Consider the following 15,866-nt stretch of genomic DNA (forward strand, 5'->3'; position numbering starts at 1 on the left):
TCGACCTGTTTTCCTGTTTTGATCCACCCAAACATAGCCTAACCCACCCGTTCTGAAATCCCTAGCTGTGTCACGCAATTAAGCTGATCCAAACAGATCATCACATTTTTCTAATCATTAAAGTTCCACAAGATGCATTTCAGACATCAAAGCCATTGTGGGCAATTGAAGTATACCTTCCCCTAACATATGATCAATGGCCAAGAAGCAGCAAAACCGAGGATGTATACTTAGATGAACAACTGTTTCCACTTAGATGTGAAAGGAAACATTACAGTGTATTCCAATTTGAAACTAAATAAAATTATCCCTTTGAATAATTTCAAATTTAAATGATAAGCCATACCCATAAGCATCTAATATCTGTCCTGCCACACCCCTCAGCATCCAATATCTGTCCTGCCACACCCATCAGCATCCAATATCTGTCCAGCCATACTCATCAGCATCCAATATTCTGCCATACCCAAAGACAACGAGTTATTCACCAAATAAACTGAAGAAAAAAGCACATGAAGCACTTTCAACAACCACAAACCTCCCGTCATCCTATTCCAGAAAGGATTTTTAAAAAAAAGGATGAAAAAAAATTATCTTATGGAATAACTGTAACAGGAGAGAGAGAGAGAGAGAAGAGAGAGAGAGAGAGAGAGAGAGAGAGAGAGAGAGAGAGAGAGAGAGAGAGAGATATTTCCGTTTGAACACCAACACTTTTTAGTTGCAAAATATTAACTGGAAACACAATTCACATGGTATATGGTAGGAAACTTCACTCAAAAGTAACCTTGACAGCAGAACAACTTGAAGTTTGCACATTTTGCTTGTTTTATTAAACCTTTATGCGCTCACCGTCGATTCTAACTCAAATGTGCAAACAAATCTAAATGGAGTAGGACGAAAATTCATAACCAAATATCTGCTGATACAGAAGGAACTCTGCCATTCAACCTCTGTACCCTTTTTTATTCCTTGAACATAATAGCTCTCTCCCTCTCTCCACACGCGCACACACCCTTTAGATGCTCAATCCTTTAGTGTTTCCTTTTCAGTCTAAGAGGAAGGTGAAGTACTCGAAGAGGATAGAGGTAGGTCAGCAGCAATATAAACTACAGGTAGCTCATAGATTTAAAAAGAAAATAAGTAAAACACAGTCCAAAATTATTATGAACACTTACTATCTTCTAGAGCCTGATGAAATCCCAACATTCCTGAAAACATAAAATTAAATAAACAAAACTTGGGATGAGATACTGTTAATGGTGGCACTGGAAGCAAAACGATAGCTCTTCAAAGTTTAAACTTTATGATAATAAATACCTGCCCTGTTTACTGACTAAATTTACACCAGGCCTCCCATGAGATGAAACCTTGTTTTGTGAGCTACCCATGTCATTTTTGTCAGCATTAGTTCCATTCCCGCTGGTCAATCGTACAGATGAGGCAGCCCTCGATTCAGATAAGTTTAGATCCATCTGGTCTCTTGGCTTTGTCAAAATTTTAACATTTGAGATGCCTCCAGTAACGTTGAAAGAGGCACCATTAGAAATCTGACTTTGAATGTTGTCATTAGAATTTGCTGGTCTGATGACAGCATAGTCTTTGAAAATCGCCTTCTCAGATGCTGGTTCAACTGATGGTACCCTCTTCAAACGGTGACTTTGTGGCATAGGGGTGACAGCAATAGGAGGCAAAAGAGAGGAGTATGACGATGGTGCTGCAGCTGCAGCAGCCACTTTAGCAGCAGCCGCTGTGGCTGCTATAATTTCTTGAGCACCTTCTCGAAGTTGAATGAAGTCTCCATCAATTACAAATAACTAAACGTAGAAAGATCAAATTAGTTGCTGATAAAGCACAAGCTCATTAGAGATTCACTAAACAGAACAGTGTTATACATACTTCAGGATGGTTTGCAACAAATTCATCAAGTTTCCCATACTTCTTTTTGTAGTCATGCCAGTGCAATGGGGCAAGCATTTTACCAAGTCTATTAGGAAGCTGCACATCAGACAATGCATTAGGAACTGGAATCATAAATAGACACAAAAAGAATCACTAGAAACTATAAGGAATTAGGAAGTGACAGAAGCCAAAAAAGCTATCACACTATTTAAGTGTAACTAACCGTAGAACTAATCCTGATTCTACCGCCAGAACCAGGTGGAATAGTGCGGACTATGCAAGCCAGCAATGCTTTTTCATCCAGGAGATTAACCTCTCCTGGTCTGACAACAGCGTATGCATTCTTCTGTCCCCCAGCAACATATGTTTCAGTTAAAACAGCGCCTGACATGGTATCCGTCACTGATTCAGTTGAATTATTTGCAGTATATGGAACTTCAGCTGATGATTTATCGACATTTGCACTAAATTCCCCCATTCTTAAACCTTGAGACTCTAACATGTAATTAGCTGAAGAGTTGACATTCTTCACCTGCAGCATTGACAGAGAACACAAAATAGATGATTCTGCTTATTCACATCATTTAAACCCCCCACCCTTCCGGCAAACCATAACAACACAAACACAAGTAGCCACCAAAATGTAATTGGGATGCTGCTCCTTTAGAGAATGTTAGAAGTACCTCTGTCTCATTGTCATGTTGATGAGAATCCAATGTTAAAGCACCATTGAATTGTGAAGAAATCTGATGCAAAGTCTGCTGAGTCTGGATGCGGGAGAGGTAATTCTTATCCACAGACTGAAGTTCCTACAAAATTATCGTAGGTCAAGAAATTATGCATACAAAACAGGAGAAAATTTCAGGTAACTGCAGGCAATAGACCTGTTCCTCTTCACTCGAAGCTGGAACCACTGGATCCTGAATTTCACTTCCTTGGTTCATGTTGCCATCCCCATAATCAGAACGAAGAGTTTGCCCATTGACAGTTGCTTCATGATCATACTGAGAATCTGATCCTGGCAAGGTTGATTGAGGTTGCAACGAGTACTGATTGTGACTAGAGATCTGTGAATCCTCTGTTACAGCCTTGAAGACCAGAGAAACAGCAATTTATCTTTCTAACTTAAGCAAAAGTAACAGTGAGAACTAGAGCAAAATTCTCTAATTACCTGTTGGTTTGGCCAATGCTGAAGAGATGACACTGCTGGAACTGAGTGAAAATGTCCAACATGAGATTGAGGAACATGTGATGGTAAAGGAGGAGGAATCCCCTGTTGATGCATCACGTATGGATGCAGAGCGGTAATCTGTCCTGGTGGGAGGTAGGTTGTCATCCCAAGCAAGGACGTAGGAGCAACTGCCATACCATGGACTTGATCCGACTGGTGGAACCACAGAAAAGTGATCATTAGTTGTTGTGAGCACAGAAGTAAGGAGAATCAAAACAGACTTAGAACAATGTATCTTTTTCTCTTTTTTCTGTTCTTTAAGAGGGCGTGTGCCAATGGGTTTAAGTTATTCTTGTCATTTAGTGTCTTACTATCCATAGACAGCAGTAGCTCCAGATAAAATGCAAACATGGCTACATAGTTCTGTTTAAACACAATCTCTTGGCAAGATTCTAGGGAAAAAGGTTTATCAAAATCGCATAAAACAATGATAATGAAGCCGGCCTCTTTTCTGAAGCTAAAGAAGTAAACCTTGATGCCAAGATTACACCTCTCATGAGTATCTGTTGACCGATTTAGAAGGTAGGGTACCTACATGCTAGGCATAATTCATGGTTCAACTATCAAAAGCAATCAAACAAACTTACTAATGAAACTACAAGTTTTAAGGGCAATGAGGACTTTGAAATTCAGCTCATAAGGTAAAATTTTCTAGTTCTTTGGCAGTCTTGGGTGGAATGTTATATAGATCTCAGTTAAAAGAATTTATACAGAAGATATAAATCCAATGTGCTCATCTATCAAAAAATGATGGAATTAAGTGCCATAGACCAAAAGCGGCTAGAACTCATGATAACTACAGCATAATATTTGACCATACTCGGTATTAATTCAAATACAATACAGAAGATGCAGTAAGTGCCCATTTTCCAATTTCAGACCATTATTTCCAACTAACTTCTTCAGAAATAGAAACCACCTTGAGTCTTGTCAAGTCATGAATGACAAAGAAAAGATATACATGAGGCACTTGCACAGTACTCCTACAGCAAATAGCTAAACCCTTATCATAAATTCTATTTACAGTGCCTATAACATTGATACAACCGACATACTCCTAGAACATTCAGCTGTGGTCAAAAGAAAAATGTGAATAGAACAGTGATTTGAACCTGAGTTGACACATTCCCAGTTGAAGTAAACGATGGAGCATTTTCAACATTTCCATTTTGCAGGCCCATCGTATTTTCACCAGGTGTACTGCTTCCACTAGCATTAAGTTGGCTACCATTGCTCTGCCCAAGATGACTAGCATCTTTAGAATTCAGTTTGGAGACTTGTGAACCATCAGAGTAAGTTCCACCTCTTGCCTCAGCCAATTCAAGTTGGAGCTGCTGCATGTGCATATGCATGCGCTCCATCTCACCAAACTAACAGAAAAAGAAATCTTGTCAATACAAGTAAACTGCAACAAAATTATGCACTTAAATCACTCCAATGAAAAGCATAATCAGTCACATAGGACCATATAACCAAGGGTATTCCTAGTAAGAGCAAGTGAATCAACTGAAGTTGATGAATCATTAATGAAGCACCTGTCTTTGACAGCCAAGCCAAAGCTGGTTATATTGCTCTGCGCGCTCCCGTAATTCAGCTTGCTGCAAGGCATCGACTTCTTGAACACGAGTAATCCAAGCCTGGGCCTCCCTTATTTGTTCATCTTTGAAAAGGATTGTTTCCTGAGCTATCCTATTCTGAAAAATTAACAGTGTTAACCATTAGTCAGAAAATGAAACACCACCAAGAAAGCATACCACTTAAAGAGGCCAAAAATGACAGCATAACCATGGTCTTCTTACACTACAAGAAAGGCGTAAACTCCACCCCCAATGAAATATTAAAAAATTAAAAAAAGAATACCACTGTGCCAGTACTTATTGGGTACATTTCACAAATGAGACACAAAGATATTTGCAAAACATTAACAAAATTCTACTCATAGACTACACTGGCAGGTGGACTGGACATTCAAGTAATATAGAGGTGAAGAAAGGTTGCCAATTCCCCCAAGCCTAGCACAAATTACAGAAGCTGCAATTTTGTACTTATGTCACTTGAGAATTATTATAAAGTTGAAATTGGTTGATATATATAAATTTATATATATATATATATATATATATATATATATATATGAAGAGCACATGTGCTACAAGAGAGCACACTTAAGGAAAACCAATAAGATGAGATTTAAAGAGTGGAATGAACTTTATGTTTATTGTTGATTATTTTAAATTAACAAGAGTTTCAAGATGCCCGTTTTCCCAAGAAAATCATTCTATCAAGTAGGATTGTCTTTCTTTAACTTTTCTAACATCAAACTTCGATTTAGGGGCGGTTCTTAATTAGAATTTTTCAAGATGCATTAAGTGCGTCTCATGAATTGGTAGGATTCCCTAGAGCTCATGATCAATATCTGGTAGTATTAACTACCTTGAATCCCCCATTTTGAATGTCCCTTTCGGGTAGAATCTTAGCTAGTTCAGCTAAAAGAACATTAATGTCTATGGAACTGTATTTCTCACCACCCAAACTTTCCTGAAGTCCTCAGGTAGTTTAGTTGAAGTTAAGCCATATTTTACAATGTGCGAACTTCAACTTAATATTACTTCTCTTGTCCGAATCACGTTTGATCACACTCAATCACAATTAAGCCATCATTAATGTCTATGGAACTGTATTTCTCACCACCCAAACTTTCCTTAAGTCCTCGGGTAGTTTAGTTGAAGTTAAGTCATATTTTACAATTTATTGTGTGAACTTCAACTTAATATTACTTTTCTTGTCCGAACCACATTTGATCACACTCAATCACAATTAAGCCATCATGCAACTACAACAGACTTTATGTTAAATTTCACAAACCATGGACAATAATCACTAAAAAATAGAGAAATGCACTCAATGAGGCACAAAGATGAAACTATATTAGTAACATCAAAAGATAAACATAAGTCTCACATTACAACTATAAAAAGTGAAGAATAAGAAGGAAAAGAAGAAAATAATCTTCACCATCCATCAATCTAATAGAAATAATTGTACCTGTTCCTGCAATTCCATGAACTGGCGCTCCTTCTCTTGAAAATGCTCTTGGAGTTCATGAATTTGTTTAATATGCTGAGATCTTTCGGCTTCAGTGCTATCCCTCTCTCTCCTAAAAATTGACAAGTCTTGCTTACATTTTAAGATTGATAGTACAATTTCATGCCAATTTTCAGAGGAGATGTAAAATTCGTTTCTAAACTTCAGTTACAGAACAAGAAAACACCACAGAAGACAATTTGACCACTAAAAATGTAAGACAACCACAATCCAACTAATATAGGAGGTGATCCACGTTTGCACAAAAACATTTATAGGAGAAAGTGGTTTAGTCAATCAGCAAAGAAGATATTATTATAGACAAATGACAGTGGGACTTGAGACAAAAGCAAAAAGCAACCTGTAAGTTTGTAGTTCTTTACTTTGTTCTCTAAGGAGATCCTCTTTTGCCCATGCCTGCTCCATTCAATGAAAAGGATTAGACTTAATAGAATATCCACTTACTCTCATAAAGAAACAAGAATAAGATACATAAGTAAGAGTTAGAAGAATCAAACAACCGCTTCATTGTCCAGTCTAATTGCATGCAGTTCCCTTTCTTTCTCTTCCATCCTCCTCTCCAACTCATAAATCTTCTGATCCCTTTCATGTATTTGCTCCTTAAGAAGCAATAAACCAACGACTTAATCAGTAAATCAAATTAATGTCCTAAGCAGTAGTCAAAACATTTGTAAAAAAGACTCTAGTACCTGAAACTTAGCATTGGTATTGGCGTGCTCTTTCATCTGAGCATCAAAAGTATTCCGTATTTCCATAATCTCTGATCTTGCAATGAGCTGAGCCCGTAGTTCAATCTCAAGTTGCTGCAACTCTTCTTTTTCTTTTACCACAGTATGTAGTCTCTGAAGAATATCATTGCCCGAACTTCCATCAATAGTAATTGAACAGAAGTCCACGTCAATCGGCTCTCTCCCTTGCTGCACCTTTGACAAAAAATCAAATCACCATCATTTACACGTTACAAACCCTAAAAGTACTAATGCGATACTTCTCATTTTTATTTAAGTTTATCGAAAATGTCTTATGCTTATATAAAAGTGTTACCTCGTATATCAGTCTCTCATCAGACTGACCTAATCTAGAACGGTCCGTTTCCTACATTTGATACATTAACAAATGGTGTAAAATGAAAATGAAAATGGAAACGTAAAGACTAGATCAGAAACAGAAGGCAATGTGAGAAGAAGGATTTTGCATCAGCGAAAAGTACCTCGCCACTGGAATTTCGAAGCGATTGCTCGGAGACAGCACGCCACTCTTTGCGAGAAGCCTGAGCCGACGACGAGGAGACAGGAAGAGAAACGCCGCGTGCGGCGGCGACACCAGCCGCTGCCGAGGCCTCCATTCACGAATCGGTGCTCCAAACTCCTCCCGCTTTACTGAAAACCCTAAAGCGGAAAAGGATGAAATCGAGCGATGAAGAAAGGGAAAATAGATGACGAAAATGGAGGTGAAAAAGAAACCCTAGAGTAAGAAAGAGTAAAAATGAAGGTCAAAGAAAGTTTGAATCAGTGAATGGATTGGATGATAGGAATGGAGAATGAAGGTAGTGACTGGGCAAAATGAGAGTAAAATGTTGTACCTCGAGCAGCGATTCGTTCTGTAGTGAGAGGGGGTTTTTGGGAAAGAAAAGGGTTTTGAAGAGGATTGAAAAGTAAAAGAGCAAATCGTTGACGACTGAGCTACTTTGTGCTATTGAGTATTGACCAGTGAGGGGGAGACACATTATTTTGTCCTTTATCTGGTCTATCAGGCTTTCTCAAATATCAGTGTAAATTTTGGTGGAAACAACCATAGGCATTTGACAATATTTGACTTGAGTTTTAAGAAAGAAGAAAAATTTACGTTCAACTTGAAAAGAATTTATATTTGGGCATAAAGTTCAATAGAAAAAAAGTTTTCGAAAGTTGGAGATTGTTCAACAATTGTGTACTAGTAAATAGGCAGTATTTCTTCTATTTTATTATACGTGACATCCTCTTTTTTCTCCCACTTATACACTACGATTTATTTTGCATTACATATTTTAAAAGTTTTTTTATTTTTTCTAACTGCATGTCTAATCAAATAATTTCATATAAATTGAGATGGAGAGAGTAGTAACACCAAAAGCAATACGCGAGTTTTGTCCGAAAACATTTTTTATTATTTTATAAACCTTAAAAAAAGGTCATTGTGAAATATAACTTTCTGTTGTTGATCATAAATTAACATCAATTTATGTTAATGTTATAATGAAACGTGAAATGTTGATTTTAAAATTTCTAAAAATAATTACAAGCAATAATTAACATAATATAGTAAAACTACGAATACGTAAACAATTTAGCAGCCAAATACTAATATTTAAGATAATTCCTCAATAATAAATATACAAACACGTGCAGATTAATCATTTACCAATAATTTGAAATTTGTTATAAAATAAAAACTGTAAAGTAAATAAACCGAAGACAAGTATAGAGAGAGAAATTGATATATTATTCAACTTCAAACTTATGTATATAATGAACTGAAAACTCCTCTATTTATTGAAGAAAGGAAGCAGCTGCGAGGCTTTTCAGGAAGCAGCTGCAGGGCTTTTCAGGAAGCAGCTGCGAGACTTTTCTTGAGCTGCTTGTAAACTGTCTGCATGAGCTGCTTGCAACCTGCCTGTTTAATAAGAAGCTGTTGCAAATCATTTCATTGAGTTGCTTGCAACCTGCCTGCATCAGCTGCTTGTAGATAAACTTCAATAGAGTACTAAACGGATAATCTTCTTCAGGAATATTATCTATAGCAGAGTAATAAATGGACATCCACAATAATATTTTCATAACACTCCCCCTTGAATTTCAATATTAAGTGCCTCGTTAAAACCTTACTAGGAAAAATCCCGTGGGAAAAAACTCTAGTCAAGGAAAAAGAGTACACTAATAATATACATCGCAAGATGCCTCATTAAAAACCTTACTAGAAAAATCCAATTGAAAAAATCTAGGCAAGGAAAAAAGAGTACAGTGCATACTTTACTCCCCCTGATAAAGATGTTATTTCAAATAACTAAGTCTTTGCATTCCAATCTTGTATAGCATCTTCTTGAAGGTTGCAATTGGCAAAGACTTGGTGAATAAATCTATCTGATTTTCAGTTGAACGGATTTGTTGCACATCAATATCACTATTTTTCTGAAAATTATGTGTGTAGAATAGTTTTGGTGAAATGTGCTTCGTTCTATCTCCTTTTATAAATCCTCCCTTCAATTGGGCTATGTATGCATCATTGTCTTCGTATAAAATTGTAGGCCTTCTATCACATTCCAAACCACGTTTTTCTAGAATGAAATGAATCACTGATCTCAACCATACACACTCCCTACTTGCTCAAATATATAACCTGCATCTGCATAACCAACAAGATCTGCACTACCTTTGTTTGCATAAAACAAACTCATATCAAGAGTTCCCTTTAAATATCGCAATATATGTTTAATCTAATTCCAATATCTTCGTATAGCAGAAGAGCTATATCTTGCTAATAAATAAACATAAAATGTTATGTCATGGCTTGTAGCATTAGCAAGATACATAAGTGCACCAATTATAATAAGATGGGATATTTCATGATCAAGGCGTTCCTCGTCCTCTTCTGGAGGTCGGGATGGATCTTTATTCACTTCAAGTGATCAAACAATCATTGGCGTACTCAATGAGTGTGCTTTGTCCATGTAAAAGTATTTTAAGACCCTTTATGTATAGGCAGATAAATGGATAAAAATTTCGTCTACTAAATGTTCAATTTGCATACCAAGACAAAGTTTTGTCTTTTCAAGATCTTTCTTCTCAAATTCTTTCTTAAGGTATTCAATTGCCTTTTGGAGCTCTTCTGTAGTTCCAACAAGATTTATGTCATCAATATAAACAATAAATATAACAAATTCTGATGACATTTTCATTATAAAAATACATGGACAAATAACATCACTTATGTAACCTTCTTTCAACAAATATTCACTGAGGCGATTATACCACATGCGCCCAGATTCCTTTAAGTCGTACAAAGTCCTTTGTAATATGATCGAGTACATTTCTATAGACTTTGAAACTATATGCTTCACGCATTTTAAATACTTCATGGAACTTTATAGAGATTTAATCAAATGAGTCATATAGGTTATGACTTCATTTAAAGGGCATGACATCTTCAAGTGTCTAGACTGCAGGTCTGATCCTCACAATCTCTTACAATATTATGCACTATATTGTATCAAATATATCGTCGACGATCATTTTGTATCGGTTTGCAAGCGACATAACTTGTTGAAATCTCATCACTTTCTTTATTTTCAGGTACCTGGACTTCTTCTAGAGTTTCATGAAATGTTATGTCGTGGGCTATTCTAGAGCTCATTTCCTCCTCATTATGGTCATTTTGATCACTTGCTCCTATAAATTTTTAAGGAATGTTACCTATGAACTACGCTTTATGCTTGTAGTAAACTTTATCCTTCATGTACTTTAATTTTAATAGGAGCATTTGCAGCTGAAATATAATTTTTAATTTTGGTTCAGCAAATGCTTCTGGCATTTGACTTGAATTATCTTCTGAATGAGGATCATATTAATGATAATTCATTTCATATAGCTTATTCTCCGGCCGCTAATTCCATCCCCAAATGTTACAAAAACTAACATATATCCCCAATCTTCTTTGTGAAACCTATCTTTGTGCATTGTGGTAGAGAAATTAATCATATATCACACATCTAAAGTTATTAGATAGTAAAAATATTTGGTTTCTGATCCTAAACCAAGTGTGAGGGGAGGACTTATCATATATTGTTGGTCTGATGCATACAAGTGCTGTTGTATGCAATTTAAAAAATCTTAGACCATCACATGAATCTTTCGTCTCATAAGCAATAGTTTAGCCATTAACACGAGCTATTCAATGCTAAACCAGCTTGGATATAAACCATCATTATCAATATGAATTGTCTTGATTTCATAATCTGAAAATTATGCTCTCATTTGAGAAAAGCAATTTCAAATGCCAACACACATTTAACCATCTCATATATGCATCTATAAGTGGTTCACATGATAGGTGAATGAGCCAATATTCACCTTTTACATATTCCAGGATTTAGGGGTCTTAGTCTCAACTTTAGCTAGTATAATCAATTTATTATGAGAACAAACAACACAAAAGAATTCTTGAAGAATCTTCTAGTTCTTCAGTATATGCAGGTCTAAATTCTCAACTAGCTCATCACATTTATACCATATGGCAAATGAAAACTTCAAGTTTATCATGACATGTGCTATCGTTTAGTAAACTTCTGATTTATTATGGCATAAACTTTTGATTAGTAAACTTCTGATTTATTGTGACTACTTTTGTATCAGTAAATTTCTGATTTACTGTAGCTACTTTTGCCTCAGCAAAACTTCTAATTTATTGTGACTGCTTTTGCATTCGTAAACCTCTGGTTTACAAATTGAAGAATAAGACGGATAACTTCTCACATGCATATTAATTTACCCCCCATGATTGTGGAAACATAAAGATTTTCAATCTTCCAATCATTTGTGGTCTCAATGTGATAGTCATTTGTATTAGTAAACTTCTGGTTTATCATAACATATGTTTTGACCTCAATAATGACAAATAAGCTCTCTGGGAGTCTTCAATTTATTGTCTACAATCAAATATTATTCAGACACTACTTGTTCATGTATCTTCTAGACAAACAGTTAGCTCTTTAGGAGCTTTTGATAAATTTTGTACTATCAAATATTGCTCAGACACTTCTGGTATCATGAGAGAAAATCATAATCAAATGAACAATATAAAAACAATTCTAAATTTATAAATGACGAAAATTAAGAATTTTAATATTTTTATCACTACATAATATTTTTCCGCTTCAGGAGAAAAATTTAATTATTTACTATTTCGGGGGAATTTTAAAATATGAAATATTGAGAATATATTCTCTCAATCATATTACTTCTTCTGGAGGTGAATTGTGATATCTTCACACTTAAGCGCGTGTTCATATTTATAAACTTTATTAACATTGTCATATTTACTTATGGGAATTAATCAATATTTATCAAAGTTTTCATCCTTCAGGGAATGGAACATAATTATCTAAACGTGCACAATCACATCAAATTGTGATGATTCAAATCTCTTTTAAGATATTTGCTATTTCACGAACAAATCGAGGTATACATATAATATAGAGAATTTTCTCTACCTTATCTTCATTATAACCATAGCAAACCTAAATTACCATTTCTGGTGGTCATAGGTATATACCACTTCTGATGGTTAATAAATTTAGTTACAATGAGATATATGAGATCTACCATTTTCTGATGATCGTATTTTACTTTCAAACTCTACTAGAGTTGCAAGCAAACTTATTGTCTTTGCTCGCCTTTAGAATCAAGTTATAAGACTTTAATTTAAGGTAAAAACCTTACATGATAAGCATGAAAATACTTTTAAAGTGGTGCTTGAGTTTTAGACATGATAGACGATGATGCTCGTAAAATCATCGTAACCAAGAGCGTGACTTTAGTTGGAACACTTTCAAAAAATATAGCCAAGCAAAATTTAATTGGAATTAAACAGTTATGAGCATAATACCACACAAGATAACCATGTCATGCAAAGCTACCATATCTTCAATCGGGAAGAACGTTACTGCCAGCATCTCAACACCTCAGTTGGTCAGAACTTAAACTTAATTTTAAAGCTCCACCATTCACCACCTTAAGGATATAATATGCCTTATGATATTCGGAATGAACAAGGTCTAATCACATACGTAAGAGCGTCGCCTTACATCAGAGATGAACATTGAAATAGAAAGTAAATTCGAAGTAAGTGCTCAAAATGATAGAGTCTCGTGCTGATAACGTGTTATAAAATAAAAACTCTAAAGTAAATAAATCGAAGACAAGTATAGAGAGAAACAAATTGATATATTATTCAACTTCAAACTGATGTACATAATGAATTGAAAACTCCTCTATTTATAGAAGAAAGGAAACAACTGCGAGTCTTTTCAGGAAGCAGTTGTAAGTCTTTTCAGGAAACAGTTGCGAGGCTTTTCTTGAGCTGCTTGTAAGCTATTTGCATGAGCTGCTCGTAACCTACCTGTTTAATAAGAAATTGCTGCAAATCATTTAATTGAATTGCTTGCAACATGCCTGCATCAGTTGCTTGTAGATAAACTTCAATAGAGTACTAAACGGATAATCTTCTTCAGGAATATTATCTGTAGCAGAGTAATAAATGGACATTAATAATAATATTTTCATAGCTAAATTAAGAAAGTGATCCAATAGTATGGAGAAGGGATTCTAACCAAATTGCTATCTGTTTGCACTTTTTTTTTTCTTCGTGATTATCCTTTTTAGGATGATTTAACATTAATGAGACGATCATATTCACGCATCAAAAAGGAGAAACTGAAGTTAAGCCTCCTTAAAATACTTGCTTCATAATTGCCGCTTGAGTATTGTAAATTTGTAATATGTGTCTATTATTGTAATATCGAGATACTTGTTCCACATATTGTTTATTACGTAATGTGAATAACGACTAAACAAGATATAGCTGTTATAGGACAATTTCCTGCTGAATTATTGTCGCACTAGGTAACAAATCTTACCCATTTATCTTATATTTTGTGTTGAAAGAAAAAAGAGAAAACATAAATCTATAGTAATTAATTATGAAATGGTGAAATTGGTACATAATTTACACACGCATATGCTTATTAATTTATCAAAAGACGGTCTCTATTCGTGAATTATGTATATACACGCTTTTAGGGACTTTAGGTATTTCAAGTTCAATCAGTTTTGCTTATATAAAAAAAACGTCATTAAGTTGGGTTTGTTACAAACGTGAACCATAACTAAACAGTTAATCAAATTAATCTTTTAGCCATTTTTATGGTATTTGTTTTTTCTTTTTTAACTAAATTCAATAGCTCATTAAATTCTAACATTTGCCACTAGATAAAATGAAAAATAGAAAATCAGTCGTTTATAATTTTTTCTCAACATATTTTATCAGCTTTAGTTTGCAACGTTGTAGATGAGCCAAAAGATGGTTAGACCATATTCTCCAATTTCCTCTTTCCTCTCACTCTCATTATTGCTAACAACCTTTTCATTTATTGTTTGCCAAAACGCCACGCACCGTCTAAATTAAGCCAGGACATAAATTTGGTTGAAACTTGAAAAACGAATTTTTGAAGTTATGTTGAAAAATAATTTTTAAAACTTGAAGTTGTATTTGACATGCATTTTATTTGAAAAAAATTTGAAGTTTTGTGACCGAAAGAAAAAATTTCACCCAAAAACTGAAACTTCATTTTTTTTTTTTCAAAAATTGATCAGTGTTTTCAATTTTTTTTTAAAAAAATAATCAAAATCTATGACTAAACGGGCGCTAAAACAACTTCGATTCAACTAGTCCTTCACGGCTCAGTAGTCATTGCCCAACTTCCGTTTTTTGCCGGTGGCATTTTTTGGCTAAAATCTGAAGTTTGCCGCCTGGAAGTACCAAATTTATGTGGATACACCCATGAAAGACATGAACTATGTGTTTTAAGTTGAGATCTCTCGGTTTCCAATCATGAATAATCTTACGAGCGGAGCCAAAAATTTAATTTTATGAGTTTTAAATCTTAAAACAACGACTTCAAGTACTACTAATTGGATTATAAATTCAATATTTATACATATTTAATGAATTTTTTAACATAAATATATTATTTGAGCAAAGTTACTCAATTTGACCGGACTCGTACTCGGACTTCCAGCTCCGTCGTGCATGTACAATGTGAGTAAGGTTTCTCTATTCGAAGTGCTCCCGGCTGACTAGTTACTAGAAACATAGTCTAATTCCGATATTCATGATACTATTCCTGCAAACGGGACTCTCCTTTCTTCTCGTTATAAACTTCATTATTCTCTGTGAAAAGTCAATTATGCTGCTTGTATTGTTTTATTACTGTAGTTTACAAATAAATACATTCTTTCCAACTACAATAACAGACATTCAGCAATAGATTTTTAGCTAATATCAGTATTACCTAGAGCAAAGTAGAATTTCCATCTACCTCTATAATAATTGGACCAAAACCATAAAATCAGTTTAATTGAGGTAAATTATAATTAGGTGAACATAGGAATTGAAACTGGTAAATGAAAAATTCAGGGATTCAAAGTGCTAATTTTAATTTCTTATTTTTTCATTATCAATGCTCAAGCCTCAAATTAGCCGCTCTTTTAAATGAATTTTTTTCTTTGAATTTATATTATTGAGTCATGTACCTCAACATAATGGACCAAGACCATAATCTAGAAGTATAACGATGCAACAAGTAATTACAACATTAATGTACTGTATGAAGAGGCGAGACTAGGATTCGATGACTATGAGTTCAAAATTCTAGTTCTCTAAGGTATTGGTTAAGCTATTCAATCATTTTTTAAGAATATAAGATTTGGACCAAAGTCATTGGGTTCGGTCGAACCCGTAACCAAAAGGCTAGCTCCGCCACTGACTGTTTGTTGAAAAGAAAAAAAAAGAAAAGAAAATAAATTCATAAATCGTTTTA

The 15,866-nt window shown here is 34.7% G+C and overlaps 1 protein-coding gene across 8 annotated transcripts; it reads right to left on the reverse strand.

Moving 5' to 3' along the window:
- Positions 1-230: 230 nt before the first annotated feature.
- Positions 231-7,946, reverse strand: LOC107761715 (uncharacterized). 8 transcript variants are annotated; one of them, XM_075251911.1, is made up of 17 exons: positions 7,818-7,946; positions 7,446-7,623; positions 7,280-7,330; positions 6,925-7,152; positions 6,736-6,834; positions 6,576-6,631; positions 6,176-6,287; positions 4,666-4,824; positions 4,243-4,500; positions 3,071-3,283; positions 2,784-2,987; positions 2,583-2,699; positions 2,123-2,431; positions 1,897-1,995; positions 1,318-1,814; positions 1,176-1,208; positions 231-457 (listed from the first exon to the last, which is right to left on the reverse strand). In XM_075251911.1, coding segments are annotated over exons 2-17 (2,571 nt in total). In that variant the 5' UTR covers positions 7,581-7,623; positions 7,818-7,946; the 3' UTR covers positions 231-456. The 8 variants fall into 8 exon arrangements, with proteins under 8 accessions (XP_075108012.1, XP_075108008.1, XP_075108010.1 ...); XM_075251907.1 differs by having other exon boundaries at positions 2,583-2,708; XM_075251909.1 differs by having other exon boundaries at positions 6,925-7,158.
- Positions 7,947-15,866: the final 7,920 nt, after the last annotated feature.

This window comes from Nicotiana tabacum, chromosome 4 (genome assembly GCF_000715075.1).
Source record: "Nicotiana tabacum cultivar K326 chromosome 4, ASM71507v2, whole genome shotgun sequence".
Classification (NCBI taxonomy): Eukaryota; Viridiplantae; Streptophyta; class Magnoliopsida; order Solanales; family Solanaceae; genus Nicotiana; species Nicotiana tabacum.